At 40.5% G+C, this 15,861-nt stretch overlaps 2 protein-coding genes across 2 annotated transcripts; both read right to left on the bottom strand.

Annotated features, from left to right (window-relative positions):
• Positions 1–382: 382 nt before the first annotated feature.
• On the bottom strand, positions 383–3,466 carry LOC131299987 (calmodulin-like protein 3). Its single transcript, XM_058325597.1, has 2 exons — positions 2,450–3,466; positions 383–858 (listed from the first exon to the last, which is right to left on the bottom strand). Exon 1 carries the CDS (start codon positions 3,243–3,245, stop codon positions 2,790–2,792), a length of 456 nt encoding a protein of 151 aa, XP_058181580.1. The 5' UTR covers positions 3,246–3,466; the 3' UTR covers positions 383–858; positions 2,450–2,789.
• Positions 3,467–8,570: 5,104 nt separating this feature from the next.
• LOC131299986 (calcium-dependent protein kinase 24-like) lies at positions 8,571–15,861 on the bottom strand. The gene is made up of 9 exons (XM_058325596.1): positions 15,454–15,861; positions 14,800–15,142; positions 12,924–13,047; positions 12,092–12,235; positions 11,079–11,231; positions 10,810–10,925; positions 9,916–10,083; positions 9,553–9,792; positions 8,571–8,882 (listed from the first exon to the last, which is right to left on the bottom strand). The coding sequence occupies exons 1-9, from the start codon at positions 15,636–15,638 to the stop codon at positions 8,760–8,762; spliced, it is 1,596 nt and encodes a 531-aa protein (XP_058181579.1). The 5' UTR covers positions 15,639–15,861; the 3' UTR covers positions 8,571–8,759.

Here is a 15,861-nt window from a genome sequence, read left to right as displayed (position 1 = left end):
TCATTTGTGGGATTCTGGCGATTCTTGATTGTCTTTCGAATCAAGAATCCCGGAGGTCTGGAGAAAGCTACAATCGATAGTCTGATGAAGAATCATGGACGGGACAGCGATCCGTCTTATTTTGGATGGGGATGCCGAGGGTTTTCGGGGTTTACAATTATGATAAATGTGGTGAGTCCGCCAATGCTTCCGATGGACTTCAAGGTTGCTGTGAAATACATGCGGATGGCGATGCTCCCTGTTTTCAAAGATTGAATCTAATAGATTGCTTGAGGATCACCGATCGCAGATTGAAAACAAAAAAAAACTGCTTAGCCAATGTTGAATTAAGAACAACGATCCCGCAACAAACGAAACACCAAACGACGGTGGCGATCGCGGATTGAAAACAAAAAATCTGCTTAGCAAATGTTGCAATTAGAACAACGATCCCGCAAACAAACGAAACGCCAAACGATGGTGGCGGTCGATCGCATTTTGATCACCACGAAGTGACCTTTTCCGTAGAACAGTATTTACAAACCAATAAACTAGCAACAATTCTACGGATACATAAACAAAACCACAAAATCCGTCACAGAATCTCCATGGATAGCCACGATTTTTAAAAGTCGCGCCGGTAAAACGCACTTCGAAAACAACCAGGTCATCCGTGACCCGTTCGCACTTTCTGCGTCCGATTTCTGATGCCGAAAAATTTACTCACAAACTAATCAATACCAAAAGAGATTAAATTCTTTCTGCCGGCGATTGAAACAGTGAGTTTTCCACCGCAACCCATTGTGAATTGTACCATGCGTTTTTTTGTTATAATCCGAACCGTTCATCTTGTATGACCCATAATGTAATATATTCACGCTAGGGGTGACAAATTGAACCCAGACCCATTAACAAACCCAGACCCATCAACTAAAAAATAGACCCAACCCAACCCATCCCATTTATTAGTTGGGTAAGAATGGGTCCAAACCCAACTAACCCATTATTAGTTGGGTCTTAGTTGGGTATTAATTGGGTCAACTAAAATGACCCAATGGGCATGAAAGTAACCCATGAAAAATTTTCATCCTTTACCAGATTCCCAATGAATGCAGCCCATCCCCTACCACGCCACCACCGCGCCACCCCCGCCACCCCCACCACCACGCCACCACCACCGCTGCCGCTGCCGCCACCGCCGTCTCCGTTACCACCACCACCACGCCACCACCACCGCCACCACCATAATGTCGCTGCCGCCGCCACCACCTCAACCACCGCGCCACACCCACCGCCGCCACCACCACCCCTACCACGCCACCATCGCCACGCCACCACCACCACCGCCGCCACCACCCCCCCTACCACGCCACCATCGCCACGCCACCACCACCGCCACCGCCACCGCCACCGCCACCACCACCGCACCGCCACCACCACCGCCGCCGCCACCACGCTGCCACCACCACGACACCGCCGCCACTACCACGCCACCCTCACCACCCCCACCACAATGCCACCGCCACCCCCACCACAACACCGCCGCCGCCACCACCACCACGGCCACCATCACCCCCGCCACCACCACCAACTCTACCACGCCACCGCCACCGCCACCACCACCACCACCACCGCGGCCCCACCACCGCCCCCGCCACCACCACCATGACACTGCCGCCACTACCATGCCACCCTCACCACCCCCACCACAATGCCACCACCGCCACCACCACCACGCCACCCTCACCACCCCCACCACAACACCGCCACCACCACCACCACCATTACGGCCACCACCACCACCCCTACCACGCCACCATCGCCACGCCACCACCACCACGGCCACCACCACCACCACCACCACCGGCACCACAACCACCACCACCGCGCCGCCACCATGGTGGCAGTGGCGGCGGCGGCGGTCGTGGTGGCGGCGATGGTGGTGGGGGCGGTGGTGGCAGCGGCGGCGGCGGTGGCGGCGGTGAGGGTGGCGTGGTGGCAGTGGTGGTGGTGGCGTTGTGGTGGTGGTGGCAGCGGTGAGGGTGGTGTGGTGGTGGTGGCGGCGGCGGCGTTGTGGTGGTGGTGGTAGCGATGGTGGTGACCGCGGTGAGGGTGGTGGCGCGGTGGTGGCGGCGGCGGCGGCGGTGTGGTGGTGGGGGTGGTGTGGTGGCCGCAGCAGCCGTGGTGGCGCGGCGGTGGTGGTGGTAGTGGCGGCGGCGGCGGCGTGGTGGTGGGGGTGGCATGGCGGCGGCGGCGAGGGTGGCAAGGTGGCGGCGGCGTTGTGGTGGTGGTGAGTAATTGGGTTAATGGGTGGGTCGGGTTTGATTTTAAATAAATGGGTCGGGTTGGGTATGAGTAATTGAACTCATAATTAATGGGTCTAAATGGGTCAATGACCCATTAAAGACCCAACCCACTTATAACTTGCCCATTTTGACCCAAACCCGCCCATTTGACACCCCTAATTCACGCAAAAAAATTAGCTTGATCGGATATCCATAAATCAATCAAAAGTTGTAAAATAAACGATCTGATGCGATCAAGTTAAATTGTTCATGACCAACTATTTTATAAACCAAAATTTCAATTTCAATGCACCTACTGATGTCCGGTGAAACTAATTTTTTGAATAGGAATACTACTTTGCAAGCCCTACAAGATGAACGGTTCATATCGGTAATTAACGCACCGTGGGGCCCAAAATAATGGGGGTAGAAAACACATAATTTCCACCGCCGTGGGAAGGAATTTAATCTCATTCCAAAACCCCCCGAATGAAAAATTTTGTTTTTGTCTTTTTGGGTTCTTTTCTAACTCTCCAAAGCAGCAAAACCGCCACCTCTCATCATCTGCTTGAACTCCTTGAAGTTGACCCTCCCATCTCCATCCACATCCACCTTCATGATCATCCTCTTGCAATCCTCCACAGTCCTCCCCTGCTTCATCCCCAGAGAAGCCAGGACCGACCTCAGCTCCTCCACGGTGATGAACCCGTCGCCGTTCTGATCGAACACGTTGAACGCCTCCCTCATGTCCTCCTCCTCGTCCCTCTCCTCCATTATCGACTGGTACAGCGCCCCGAACTCGTCGATGTCCACGCACCCGTCTCCGTTCACGTCGATCTTCTCGATCATCTGGGTCAGTTCCGGGTCGGGGATGAAGATGCCCATGTTCTCCAGCGAGTCGTTGAGCTCCTTCTTCGTGATCCTGCCGTCCCCGTTTTTGTCGAACATTTGGAAAACCCGACGGAGCTCGGCCGTGTCCATTCTCCGGAGGATACGAGCCGCCGGAGAATGCTGTGGTCGGGGTGGTGGAGGGGTCGTTTTGGATGGGTGACAAGAGGAGGGAAGGTATGTCCTTGGCTTTTTTGGGACCAACTAGAAAAGGGATGTATTTAGGATGCTGTAAACAAGGAAAATCATCAAGAAAATGGTTGGCATATTTTTGGCAAATTGGAGACAATGGTGGGTGTTTCTACTTCGTTGAGGAAAAATTGGAGACAATCGTGGGTGACAAATGAGAGAGAGAGAGAGAGAGAGAGAGAGAGAGAGAGAGATGGGTGGTATTGGAGTATATATTTTTTAAGAAAAACTTTTTTTGTTTTGTGGAGTATATATTTTTTAAGAAAAACTTTTTTTGTTTTGTGGTGCTCGCTCACTCATATGGGACGGCATTTTTTGAGGTAAATAAGTTTTTTTTGAGGTAAATAAGTTTTTACGGAGCCAATCGCAGGCGTCCAAAAGTGTTTTGAACCCTGTAACAACCTGCGCCAGCTGATCTGCTTAACTCTTAGCCTAAGCACGTGACTCAAAAGATTAACCTCATATTATACAGTAGTTGATCGAAACTCATTATATATTGCATCAACTTCTTTTAGCCACCGATGTGGGACTTCCTTTTCCACATGGGGTCACAATAACGAGCCAGATTAAAAATAAATTATTATCGGTCAAAAATATTTATTGTCGGTCAAAATTAAACGTATTTCAACCATTGATTAAGTAAATCTTAAGTAGGCTTATAAAAACAAAAGGATGATGCTGCCCCTTAATGGACTAAAGCTAAGCTTGAGCCCTTACGAATATTTAAAGGGAATTGATTTTACCACTTCTCTTTTTTTAATGGCACTCTTCTTCTCTTACAAAATAAATCACCTAATAGAAACACAAAGGGGAGTGCTTTAGAGAAAAGGAGAGTTCCCCTATTTAAATTCGATTAGGGAGAAAGTGTCTATGTGGGTGATAGGTTTCTCCAATATCAAATTGGGTGTCCGCACTGATTTGTTTTTCCGAATAATTTGTTTTTTTCTTCTGATTCTTTACTTGTTGATTTTTGGAGTAAATTTTTTATTTTTTGATTTGTTTAAAAGAAAGAATTCCAAATCTAAAAATAGATCACAATGTTCAAGAGACAAAACATTTGACACAAAACTAATTGGAGCCCCACACGAATAATCGAAGCCGTTCAATTTGTTTAAAACGTGTTTTTAAGGGATTCCGTAAAAAATCAACTCATTCGAATATCGGTAAGAGCTTGGTTGACTCATTCAATTTTATCATGTCAAAGTTGATTGGAATCGACTAAATGAACCGATCAAGCCCTTACCATTATCAGAATGAGTTGATTTTCTACAGGAGCTCTTAAGAATATGTTTTAATTAAATTGAACGGCTCCGATCGTTTGCGTGGAGGTCCTATGCAACACTTGTGTCAAATGTTATGTCAAGTTTTTTTTTAGCGCAACCGGCCCATCTCTATATCCGTAAGTATGTTTGATGGTACAGTTGGAGGGTGAGATACCAACGTTTTTTTTATGCCCATGTGGCATTATCTCGTTGGTCTTGTAAATTGATTTTGATATAAATTATTGTCATAATTGCATCCAATCATAAACCATAATTATCAACCATATACCATCATCATAACCGTTCATCGACCTTAATCACACTATAAGCTATTCTAGAAACCTTCCAACCGGAAGAAGAAATGAAGAATAATCTACATCATTGTACATATTTTTAGACTTGTATAGATATTTCTAGAGAATTCTAGGTTAGAATAGTTGGGAAGCTTCTATAAAATGCTCTAAACTCCTCATTTGATGCATATAAATAGGTGAGGGCCACCATTTAAAAGCTTAGTAATCTAAGTTCAAGTGAAAGCTCTTTCTCTCTTCACAAAATTTTCCGTACTCTTTCATCTTTTGGCCTATTTAGGTGCAACAACGGGCATAACATTTAAGGCTACACGATTGTTGGAACTTTCATCAATTGAAAGATGTATTTTTGAAGTAATTTCATATGTGTAAGCCCTATTGGACCATACAAGTTCTGAAGTAGGATTTATTAGGTGATAAGTGGTGGGAGTAACACCCAATCTATACAAAGAATTATAGATCATTCCATTTATTCGGAAACCTTATCTTGTATTATTTCAACCTAGATCTTGTTCAGCATGTTGTGGCGTTGTGACTATACCATGTTTGCAATCGAGGCTCGATATACCTAGATGAGGATTATAAAATCTATAGAATAATTTATCAACACAATACCGAAGTATTCTCAAGTATGTCAAAGGTAGAATTATCAACACAACACAAAGGAGTTTGCCATGACATTGTCCTCCCGTTTGCTGGGAGATGCACCGAGGATCTACTTGACGACCACGCTGAAAAGGTCTATATTGACAATTACAGAGTGTGGGGAGCTGATCAGGTGCTAGAAGTCCTAGATCATCATATACTGGTGATAGGAGACTTCAAGGTTCCCCCGAAAGCGCATTATATTATTCAGTGCTCGGGTAATAATGATTTTTTTCCCTTCAAAACAACACATTTACAAAACTGCGTCGCACTGAGAGACGTAACACCATTTATATCCTTCACAAACTTTGAAGGATCTCTAAAAGAATTGTTGAAATATTCAACAGCTTTTTTTTGGAAGAACTCTTTTTTAAAATTATATCATATCATTAGTTCTCTTAGTAGTTTTTATCTGTAGCTATATTTTCAGCTTGCAAACTGAAAACGGTCTATTTTGTTGATGAGTTTTTTTTTTGCCTCCATGGCTCCATCTAACGGTTCAAAAATTCTCTAGGGTTTAATCCATCATTAGCAATTCAGACATTTCCAGCTAGTAGACAGAACTAACGGTTCAAAAATTCTCTATGGTTTAATCCATCATTAGCAATTCAGACATTTCCAGCTAGTAGACAGAACATTTCATTGAAGTTGGTTGCAATCAGGAATCGACAATAGTGGCAGATGTTGTTTTCCATTTGTTTTGTTTCTCAGTTCATTATATTTGAGCTAGTTGGAAAGAAAAACAAATTGTTTACAAGCAATTTTTATCCTTTTGTAATATAGTTGGTTCTGGGCTAGTGTTATATACCTTTAAACCAATTATTGGATGTTGACTTCGGAATAAAGCTTTCATTGTATATTTGTTTGGTCTTTTGTTGTGTCCTTCTAAAAGTTTAAGTGCATTGCACCCCATTGGTGCTCTCTTATATGAAATCTTGGTGGGTAAAAAAAGTCTTACAAAGCATTGGTTTCTAATTGTACAGTATGCAAATGCATTTGTTTTGAGCAAAGTATAAATTACCTTCTTGTGGTTTGGGCCTTTGGCACATTACCTACCTAATGTTTGGAAATGACCAATTCACAATCTCATCACGAGTCTTTTAGGTCACATTGCTCGATATCATTTCGAAACAAAGAAGGAATATTATTGTTTATTGAGATAGGGTCATAGAAGACTGGTATTAACCAGTTCATCAATTTTTTCTCAAACTAACGCAGTGGAATTAACAAGAGATTAATCACGTACTAGTCCAAACGTAGGTAAAAACTCGAATCTACGAGAAGGAGACAAAGTATGAGAGTGTTATTGATAAAAGATGAATAAAACATTAGGTTACAACCCCTTTTATAAGAGAAGAGGCTTAACCCTAGCAAACCCTACCATAATGAACGAAGTATTCGAGCTCGTCCGAAATTTGCCACCCGAGCTCGTCCAAAATTTGCCAATTCGGATAATCCGCAATTAGACATTGTTTGGCCTTTCGAGGCTTCGACCGGTCCAATTGATCAAGGAATTGGGCCGCCACTTGTTTTTCATCACAGACCCATTTGCGAACTCAACTCAAATCCTCTCATTGCTGTTAGTAGTTCACAGCCTATGAATCTAGATAGCCATACCTCATAGGTTAACGTCCAGGGCCGGCTCATAAGTTATGGAGGCCGAAAGCAAACTTTTTGAATAAGGCCTCCATATATTTTCCATACAAAAGTGGTCTACAAAGAGTCTCACAAAAAAAAACCATTACAAAAGATTTGCCATTACAAAATAGAAGCATATAATTATCCAAAAAAAAATGCAACTATTATAATACCTCAAAATCTATCATTTGAAAATTAGCCTTCTCGCATTTGTTGCTGCAAATGTACTAATTAAGTCTCTATAGTTAAGCTGCTTCACCAATAACTCACTCAAGCGTGAAGCAAAGTTTCTTTCTTTCTTTCTTTCTTTTTTGGATTGGCTCATGCATTCTTCTGTCCCTTGAATTGGCATTTCTTTTTCTTTTCTTTTGTTTTGATCGTCGCAGTGATGCTAACGAGGAATTCCACCGTTTGGGCATATTTGTGGTTTCTAAATTTCTCTTATTTTGTGTAAAGAAGGTTTAGTGCAAAAAAAAAAATTTGGATCATAGCTATACATACATATATATAGGGATCCAAAAATTTTGAGGCCCTCATTTAAAACATTTTTTGGGGGCCTAAAGCCCGTGCTTCTCTCGCCTATGCTATTAGCCGGCTCTGTTAACGTCCTTCCTTTTTGTCCATGAAGCCACAGTATTGTAGCCATCATCGGTCCATTCTCCCAGCCTGATAGTGAATGTTTCTATGTTCTGTCCTTTTCCAAAAAAATCTCTGGGAGAATTACATCAAAGAAATTAGATAAATAGACATTAGAGTTTGATCCTCATAAAAAATTGAACTTTAAACTTTTAATTTTAGCGACTTAAACCCTAACTTTTATAATGGTCACATTTCCATCCATCTGCCCATCTCTATTTAGACACATGCACAGAGAGAGATATCTTTGAATACATGATGGGAAAATGTATATAGAGAGTTCTCATTAATTTTCAAGAGTTTGCTTCGGGCTCCCAAAAAACTTAGGTCCGACTCTAATCACCATTGCACGCACCACCTCCTTCTTCCTCCCCCCACCGTCAAAGACAACCTATGTACGCCACGCGCGGCACCTCCATCTTCCTCTCGCACACACACAACATCACAAAAATGTGGGAGAGGAAGACTCGAGTTGAATAAATGAGTATTGTAGTGAAAGATATATCTTTATATGAATATATAGACTTTCCCATGGTTAAAAAAACCTAGATGGAAAAATAAGGATACAAATAATATAGTTTTCGTTTTCTTTCTATTTCTGAAATATTCTGTCTTTCGTGCTTCCTTTCCTGGGTTTTCCGGATCCTTTCAAATGACTTATGTTTGTTGAAGGTATATCTACCCCGATCGGTTGCGTAAAACCCACGATAGCAACCGAACCGAAGAAAATATATAGAAAAGACATTTCTATCTTACTCATTCTTATTTACTTTCACTATGGGAGTCGATTAATCCACAATTTCATCATAATTCCTCCTATGAGAAGTTGAAAAGTAGCAATGCACTCTTAATAGAACAAGAGGTTCTTGATCCACACAACACCACAAAAATTGAAAAGAAAAGAAAAGAAAAGAGAAACTTAATTTTCATTTGAACATTCTTTGGCTTAGAGCCTTGAGCATTGCTCTCGAGTATTGCCGAGAAGCCATCCTCCATTCCACACCTCTTGTCATCATGGCCTCGAACTCTGGATAACTGATCCGACCATCCTGTTAAGAAATTCACAGTGGTAGGTAAAACGAAAGGCAGATTAAAGCAAAGGAAAACACTCGCGCTTGGACGAAGAATAATCGAGCAAAACAAGCAGAGAAATCACTACACATTGCTTTGTGGTTTCCTAATCGGTGGGTGCATTCATGGCTCACACAAGTTATTCACTTTGTATCGATGAAGAAAATGGAACCAATTATATCCGCTGTTGCATATAGATATATATAGATCCTAGAGTTTTGTATCATCAATTACCACAATACTCTTATTTAGGTTTCTAGTCCCCGAGCTCCCATCGTGGACGCTTCCCCCTAAAACCGGACTCACGGATATTGATTGAGCACAGGAAATAAAGTAACAGGCAACCAAAAACATCGTGTGCCATTTCCGAGAGTAAAACATTTTCATCCATATAATTGGAAAAAAATTACCTGTTAAAATAATTTACAGTCTTTTCCTCAACCAAACGCCGAAAAATAGATAAAATATTTTACGTCAAAATAAACAGAGCTTTATTGTTTGATATTTTAACTGACAATAGAGAATGGTTATGATTAAATAACCTCATTTTTTAGGTGGTTAATTACCATGTCTAATTACTGGCTATGTGATTGTAATTAATATGGATATATATGAAGTAGAGCATAGAAATTAAATTAGTTTAATTACCTTATCCAAGTCAACATCAAAAATGATGTCTCGGATGACTTGATCATTGTTAGGGCCAAGGTTGTCCTCAACTAATCCTTCCCTCAGCTCTTCAACCTCAATGTACCCACTCTCGTCCTTGTCGAAGTACCGGAACGCTTGCCGGAGTTGCTCGTCGTCCCCTTCCCCTATCTTTTTCAGGTGAACCGACATCGTCACGAATTCCTCGCAATTCAGCAGCCCGTTCCCGTCGACATCAGCCTTTTTAATTAATTTTTTCACAAAAAAACCACACAAATTAATTTTCAACTTCTAATAGGGAAATAAATTTGCAATAGAAGCACTTTTTAATTGATAATAGAGAGTACAAATTAAATTACTCACAGCATCCATCAGCATCTGGACATCAGGATCGGCAACAGGTTGGCCCATCTTGTGGAGGCCATGCTTGAGCTCTTCAAATGTTAGGTTTCCATTTTTGTCAGTGTCCATCATATGGAACATCTGTTTGATTCCTGCTACCTTTTCTGTTGGCAAATTATCTGCTACCACCTAATATATATACAAACGTACAATACATTTGAATGAAAATTTCTTCCTCAATTTTACTACCCAATGTTATGTGAATTAATTCATATTATATATAAGTTGAATACTCCATCTGTCCCAGTTTTTTCGTTATTTTGCAAAAAATTGTATAATTTTTTAGATAAAAAAAATACGAAGCACTTATTTGTGACAATTTTCCCCATCAATTTAAAGGACTAAAAGTAGCACAACTTTCAAAAAAGAACGAGCTAGACGAAGATGCTGCCAAGCATCCCGGTGCCAAGCAGCATCCAGCTATTCATCTTGGCACGAACAGTTCGGATTGAATCTAAGCATATACACATCTGAATCGTTCATTGCTCGGTTAAAATCCGAGCTGTCGATTGCTGAGATGAACAGCCGGATTGGCCCGCTCGACACCTGCTTGGTAGCATCCCCATTCTAACGGAGGGAGTATTAATTAATAAGCAACAAATTAATTATAAGCTAGCACTACTATTTATTAAGCTACATTTAAATTAAGTTTTCCCTATCCAAAGAGGAAACAAAACAGGGAATCGTCTAGGGTAGTGTTGGAGATTTAAGTAATTTTAATTTTATTTATGTCCTTATCTTTTTAATCTTTGTACTATTGCAGTGATTAATAAAAAAAATTGCCGATAAAAACAAAAAACAAAAAAAACAAAACGGGGAATCAATGAGGGTAACAAGGCATTGGAAAAAACTTACCCTGAGGACTTTCTTCTTGAACTTATTCATCAACGAGAATTGCTTGATTCTTGCCTTGACATTTTCTCCCAAAGAAATATTAGAGACTTGATGAGCATTCTGAATCCACTGATGTCCTGCACACGAATACCTACATTAGGCCCGATCGACTTGATTTTCTGCACGACTATTCTAGGCATACGAGGCGAACGGAATCACATTTTTGTGTACTGAACAAGGTCCATTTGGACGGCACATCAATAATTAATTAGCAATACGTACATACATACCGAGGGCTTCTTCAACAGTCATCCGGCTGGAAGGGTTAGGGTTGAGCATACCCTTAACCAGTTCCTTAGCATCTTTGGAAACTCTTGGCCATGGATCCCTCTCAAAATCTATTTTACTCCGTATGATTGCCTGTGCTATTCCCTCTTCAGTATCTGCACTAGTGGACAAAGTAGAACTAGTCAAAAATGAGAATGGCTAAGAACATGATCATAGAGAATATTTGAGTAGAAAATCCTTGCATTTTAATTGTGTAATTTGTTCTCATTATTGAAAGTTCATCGGATCTAGTTGAAGAAGAGTTAAGGAAGGAACAACATCAATACAATGTCTGAGATACAGACTGCCATATTACGTTTTGGGTTCGGATTCTCTCCCGTTCAAGTTTTGGACTGGACAAGACAGTCCAAATCTTGACCATACATAGGGATAATCAATGGTTTAGATTTGCTCAGAGCTCTTACCGGTAATGAGCAAATCTGAACCATTAATTGCAATAATGGATGGTTTAAATTTGAACTATCTCGTCAAGTTCAAAACTTGGACATAAGAGGATCCAATTCCTTGGTTTTGGTCTGAATCATACATTGAGTTTTTATTTTTACTTGTTGCACTTTTCTTTGTAGTCCAGCGAATCTCTGTTTTTCTATTACATCGTTGCTGTCCTTGTTCTAATAGAAGATAATATATTGGTCGCATCATGCCCGTAAAGAGATTTAACTTAGCTAGAAGCCGATAAATCAGGCACTCGCGCTAAAATCTTGGCTCTTGGGTGTTTGATATATAGCCATAAATAAATGGAACTAAGCACCGAAGCAAGATCGATTTGCAGATGCCCAAGCGCCAAGATTTTACTGCGAGCGACTCCTCTGCGTGTTCTTCGTAAGATAAAGTGACAAACTTGTATGAGCTATAGATTTCGCGTTTCATTCCAGATATAGTCGCAATGTAATATACTCATGCGCATTTTCTTCGCATTTTTATGCCTCGATCGTTACTGGGAGAAGAAAATTACCTGCCCAGAAAGGGGGAACACCACATAGTAGGATGTAAAGAATAACACCTGCACTCCAGACATCTACTTCGTGACTGTAGTTCCGTTTAAGGACTTCTGGAGCCATGTAATAAGGGCTGCCAACTATTTCACTGAAACGCTGACCTGTTTCCAAAACCAAATAATGCCCAAGTAAACACACACACACACACACATGCGTTTTATGGACACACACAAAAAAAAAAATTGCTCTACATACATATAACGAAACGAGAAGAAAATTACGCGCAATATACATTCTACCTCCTATGTTTTAATATAGGACCCTTCGACAAAATCAGGTCAGCAAGATATCGATAAGGGCTTAATCAACTTGTTCAATTTTTAGTCTCTGAATTGGCATGACCAAAAATTTAATGACTCGGTCAAGTCTTTATCAATATTCGATTGAGCTTGTTTTTTATGAAGACTCTTCAAAATTAACATTTTAAACACGTTGAACATCTCCGATCGTTTGTGGTCCCGAGATGAGTCCTGCACAACCCGGTGTGTATTTGGTGTACCCCTAACATTTTTGATAGTTAAAATGGGTATTTCAAAAGTTTTAATAGTTCGCCTACTGTTGACTAACGATTGGGTTGTAATTGAAATGCAGCACCAAACCTTAGGGGGCCGAAAATCATTTTCCAAACACGAAGAGGGCATCTATATTTAATGGAAACCTTTGGGGTGTTTTTTTTTGATCGGCAAAAGAAAATGTCATCATTGTCAAAAACGAGAGAAATATGAAATCGGTACAATAGGAAAAAGATTTAGAAACTAGTAGTTGCAGTAGTTTGATTAAAAAGCATACCAGGCTCAAAGAATATGGAGAGGCCAAAATCAATGGCCTTCAGTGGAGCACTTTCACTATCATCTCCGTAAAGAAAATTTTCGGGTTTTAAGTCCCTATGTATTACTCCATGTTCATGGCATACCTGTAACATGGATATATAACCCAATCAACAAAATTTAAAATGCCAAATGAAATTAAAAAAAAAAAAAAACCCGGATAAAAAAGGATCGATAAAGGAGCAATTCATGGACTAACGACGCTACAGGTTACCACGAAGTTAGCGAGTTTGGGTACAATATTTTTCTGACACAAACACGGTTATGACACAGCCCCAAAAAATACAAAAAAATAAATGGATCATGTTGTTCTAGCTAAACTTATTGTGTAACCCAAAATTATTGACACGGCTAACCTATTTAGTTACATCCGGGATATATGGGTTTATTCCCTCTTAGATCTCACATAGGTGCTATCAACTAGTACTTATTATGAGGCAAGTCTATAAGTTTGCTTTGCTCCTGCTTCAAATAGGCCCCTCTTATAAATTCTAGTGAACGATCTTAGAAATAAGATGAGGTTCACATAAGCTGACTCGAATACTTCGAGTTATCAAAATAGTATACGTACTGATTTTTAGAAGTCTAAACCTCAAAACAAATCCGATCCATCGGCTAAGAATCATTTATTAGTCTATCAAGGTTTGTGATATAACATTGAATTTCCAACCTTTTTTTTAGGAAAATTATTTTGTCACTTTCTTTTTTTGTTAACTCTACTCCCCTGCAAGGAGTGGCAAAATCAGCAGCCTTTTTTTAATGATTAAAAAAAAACACCTTTCTTTTTCACCTTTCAGATATGGATACCTCTAAAGACTAGTGCATTCGTAAGTACGATAGACGGGTGCATGGTTATACTCTATATACATCCTCAAAAAATGTAGTAACTAATCGGGTCAACTCGAACACAATTTGATTCATACGGAGATTGGGTTAGTATGGTCATATACAATTTATTTAGCATAGCAAGTTTTTCAAAACTAATATGAGGTGATATGATCTAAACAAAATATGACACGATACGATACCCATCCATTATTTTTTTTCTCTAATAATATGGACCTATAAGTGAAAAACGAAACGATGGAAAACGTAAATAAAGGGCGCTATTCCTTTCACCTTTTTACCATCCTGAGGGTTGATTAATTTATTTGTATATATCATACATTGATTTTCACCCCCTTTAATCCTTGTATTTGATGCCTTGATACATTGATTAATAAAATACTTTTTTCAGTTCAGTACAAAAAAAAAAGGATAAAATTACACGGAAACCCCCTCATCTATATATTTTGGACACAAATACCCCCCAACCTTTAAAAAAGCCCAAAAGCACCCCCTGATTTATAATTGTTAACTAATCAGCACCTTTCTTTCAAAAGACCGTTATGATGAAGGGGTCATCGTGGACATTTATTTTTTATAGATGTGGGAGTCAACGTGGGCAATTTTTAAGGGGTAGAATCATCATTTCCACTCATTTTGTTTATAGAGTTTGCCAATTTTTTTATTTCATATAAATGATGGGGTCTGAATGATCGATTTTAAACGTTAGAGGATTTCCGTGTCCAAAACGTACAGATGAGGGAGTTTCCGTGTAATTTCACCAAAAAATTATACAAATCATCATAAAATAAAAAGAGCAGAAGACATAGGATTTAATTTACCTTTGCAACCATCATCTCTCTCTCTCTAATTTACCTTTGCAACCATCATCTCTCTCTCTCTCTCTCTCAACTGATCTTCTTTTTCTCTCTAAATAAACTATCTCGGGGGGGGGGGGGGGGGGGGGGGGGGGGGGCGGGGGGGGAGGAAGAAGGATAAGAAAATAAATTTACCTTGACGACCTCCAAAATAGTCCTGGTGGTGGTTGCAGCCCCTCTCTCAGTATAATGCCCTCTTGCGACAATCCTATCAAAGAGTTCACCCCCTTGGCAAAGCTCCATCACAAGATAAACAGCCTCCCTGTCCTCATAAACATCCTTGTACTTGACAATGTTTGGGTGGGATGGCAAATTCCTCATTATCTCCACCTCCCTCTGGACATCATCGATGTCGATCTCCGTCTTCAACTTTCTCTTTGATATCTTCTTGCACGCGACGAGCTCTCCCGTGAAGTCATCGTAGCAATGGTAGGTGATCCCGAACTCTCCCCTCCCTAACTCTTTCCCAAACCGGTACCTGTTGAGAATATCAAAAATAAAGTTCCGTTTATTTCTCAATGAAAAAATTTACCGAATAAAAACCTACCATTGATCTCCTTAAAAACTCGTCTTGTTGACACATAAACCTAATTTTTTAGAAATACCAAAAATATGATTTAAGATTCACTAAAACCGATTTATATAGCTAAAAATGAAATAGTACGAAAATGGCGATCATATTTTATTTTTCTTTAAAAGTTATTGAGAATTGTTGTTAAAAATAAAAACTGGTTACAAAACAACAAAAAATAATTCATAATGAGTTGGCGTTAAAGAATCAAACCGTACCGCTTGAAGACGTCCTTCCCAGACGGATCTGAGAGGATGGTGATTACGCGCGAGGGACGCAAAGTTGGGGTTCTGAATTTTGGATTTTGGTTTGCCTCATGGCAATTATAATCTTGCAATGGCACTGCTTTGATTTCTCTGGTTTTCCTCAATATGGTTCCACCCACGGATACGCAGGCCCCCATGGGAATATGATCAATGGATTTTTTCCTTTCTCGTTAACACATATCCCATGGGAACAAAACAGAAATCAGAATGGGAAGACCTAACGAATATCAAAAGGAGGCCATGGAGGAGTTTCTGGTAACAAGAGCTTCAAAAATACAATTGGAAAGATATGTTATAAGGCTTTCTCACATGCTCCGCCTATTTAGGGTCTGGTTTTAAAAATGCCATCCCCTCTCCTAT

Source organism: Rhododendron vialii, chromosome 9a (genome assembly GCF_030253575.1).
Source record: "Rhododendron vialii isolate Sample 1 chromosome 9a, ASM3025357v1".
Taxonomy (NCBI): Eukaryota; Viridiplantae; Streptophyta; class Magnoliopsida; order Ericales; family Ericaceae; genus Rhododendron; species Rhododendron vialii.
This window is presented reverse-complemented; position numbering and strand designations above follow the sequence as displayed.

What these genes read in the sequence shown, in the direction of transcription:
- LOC131299986 (XM_058325596.1), bottom strand. Translation starts at nt 15,638, where the DNA reads ATGGGGGCCTGCGTATCCGTGGGTGGAACCATATTGAGGAAAACCAGA. An exon ending in GGGAAGGACGTCTTCAAGCG is followed by an intron (nt 15,143 to 15,453) that starts GTACGGTTTGAT and finishes TATTCTCAACAG; the next exon opens with GTACCGGTTTGGGAAAGAGT. An exon ending in TCCAGATGCTGATGGATGCT is followed by an intron (nt 9,793 to 9,915) that starts GTGAGTAATTTA and finishes TTAATTAAAAAG; the next exon opens with GCTGATGTCGACGGGAACGG.
- LOC131299987 (XM_058325597.1), bottom strand. Translation starts at nt 3,245, where the DNA reads ATGGACACGGCCGAGCTCCGTCGGGTTTTCCAAATGTTCGACAAAAAC.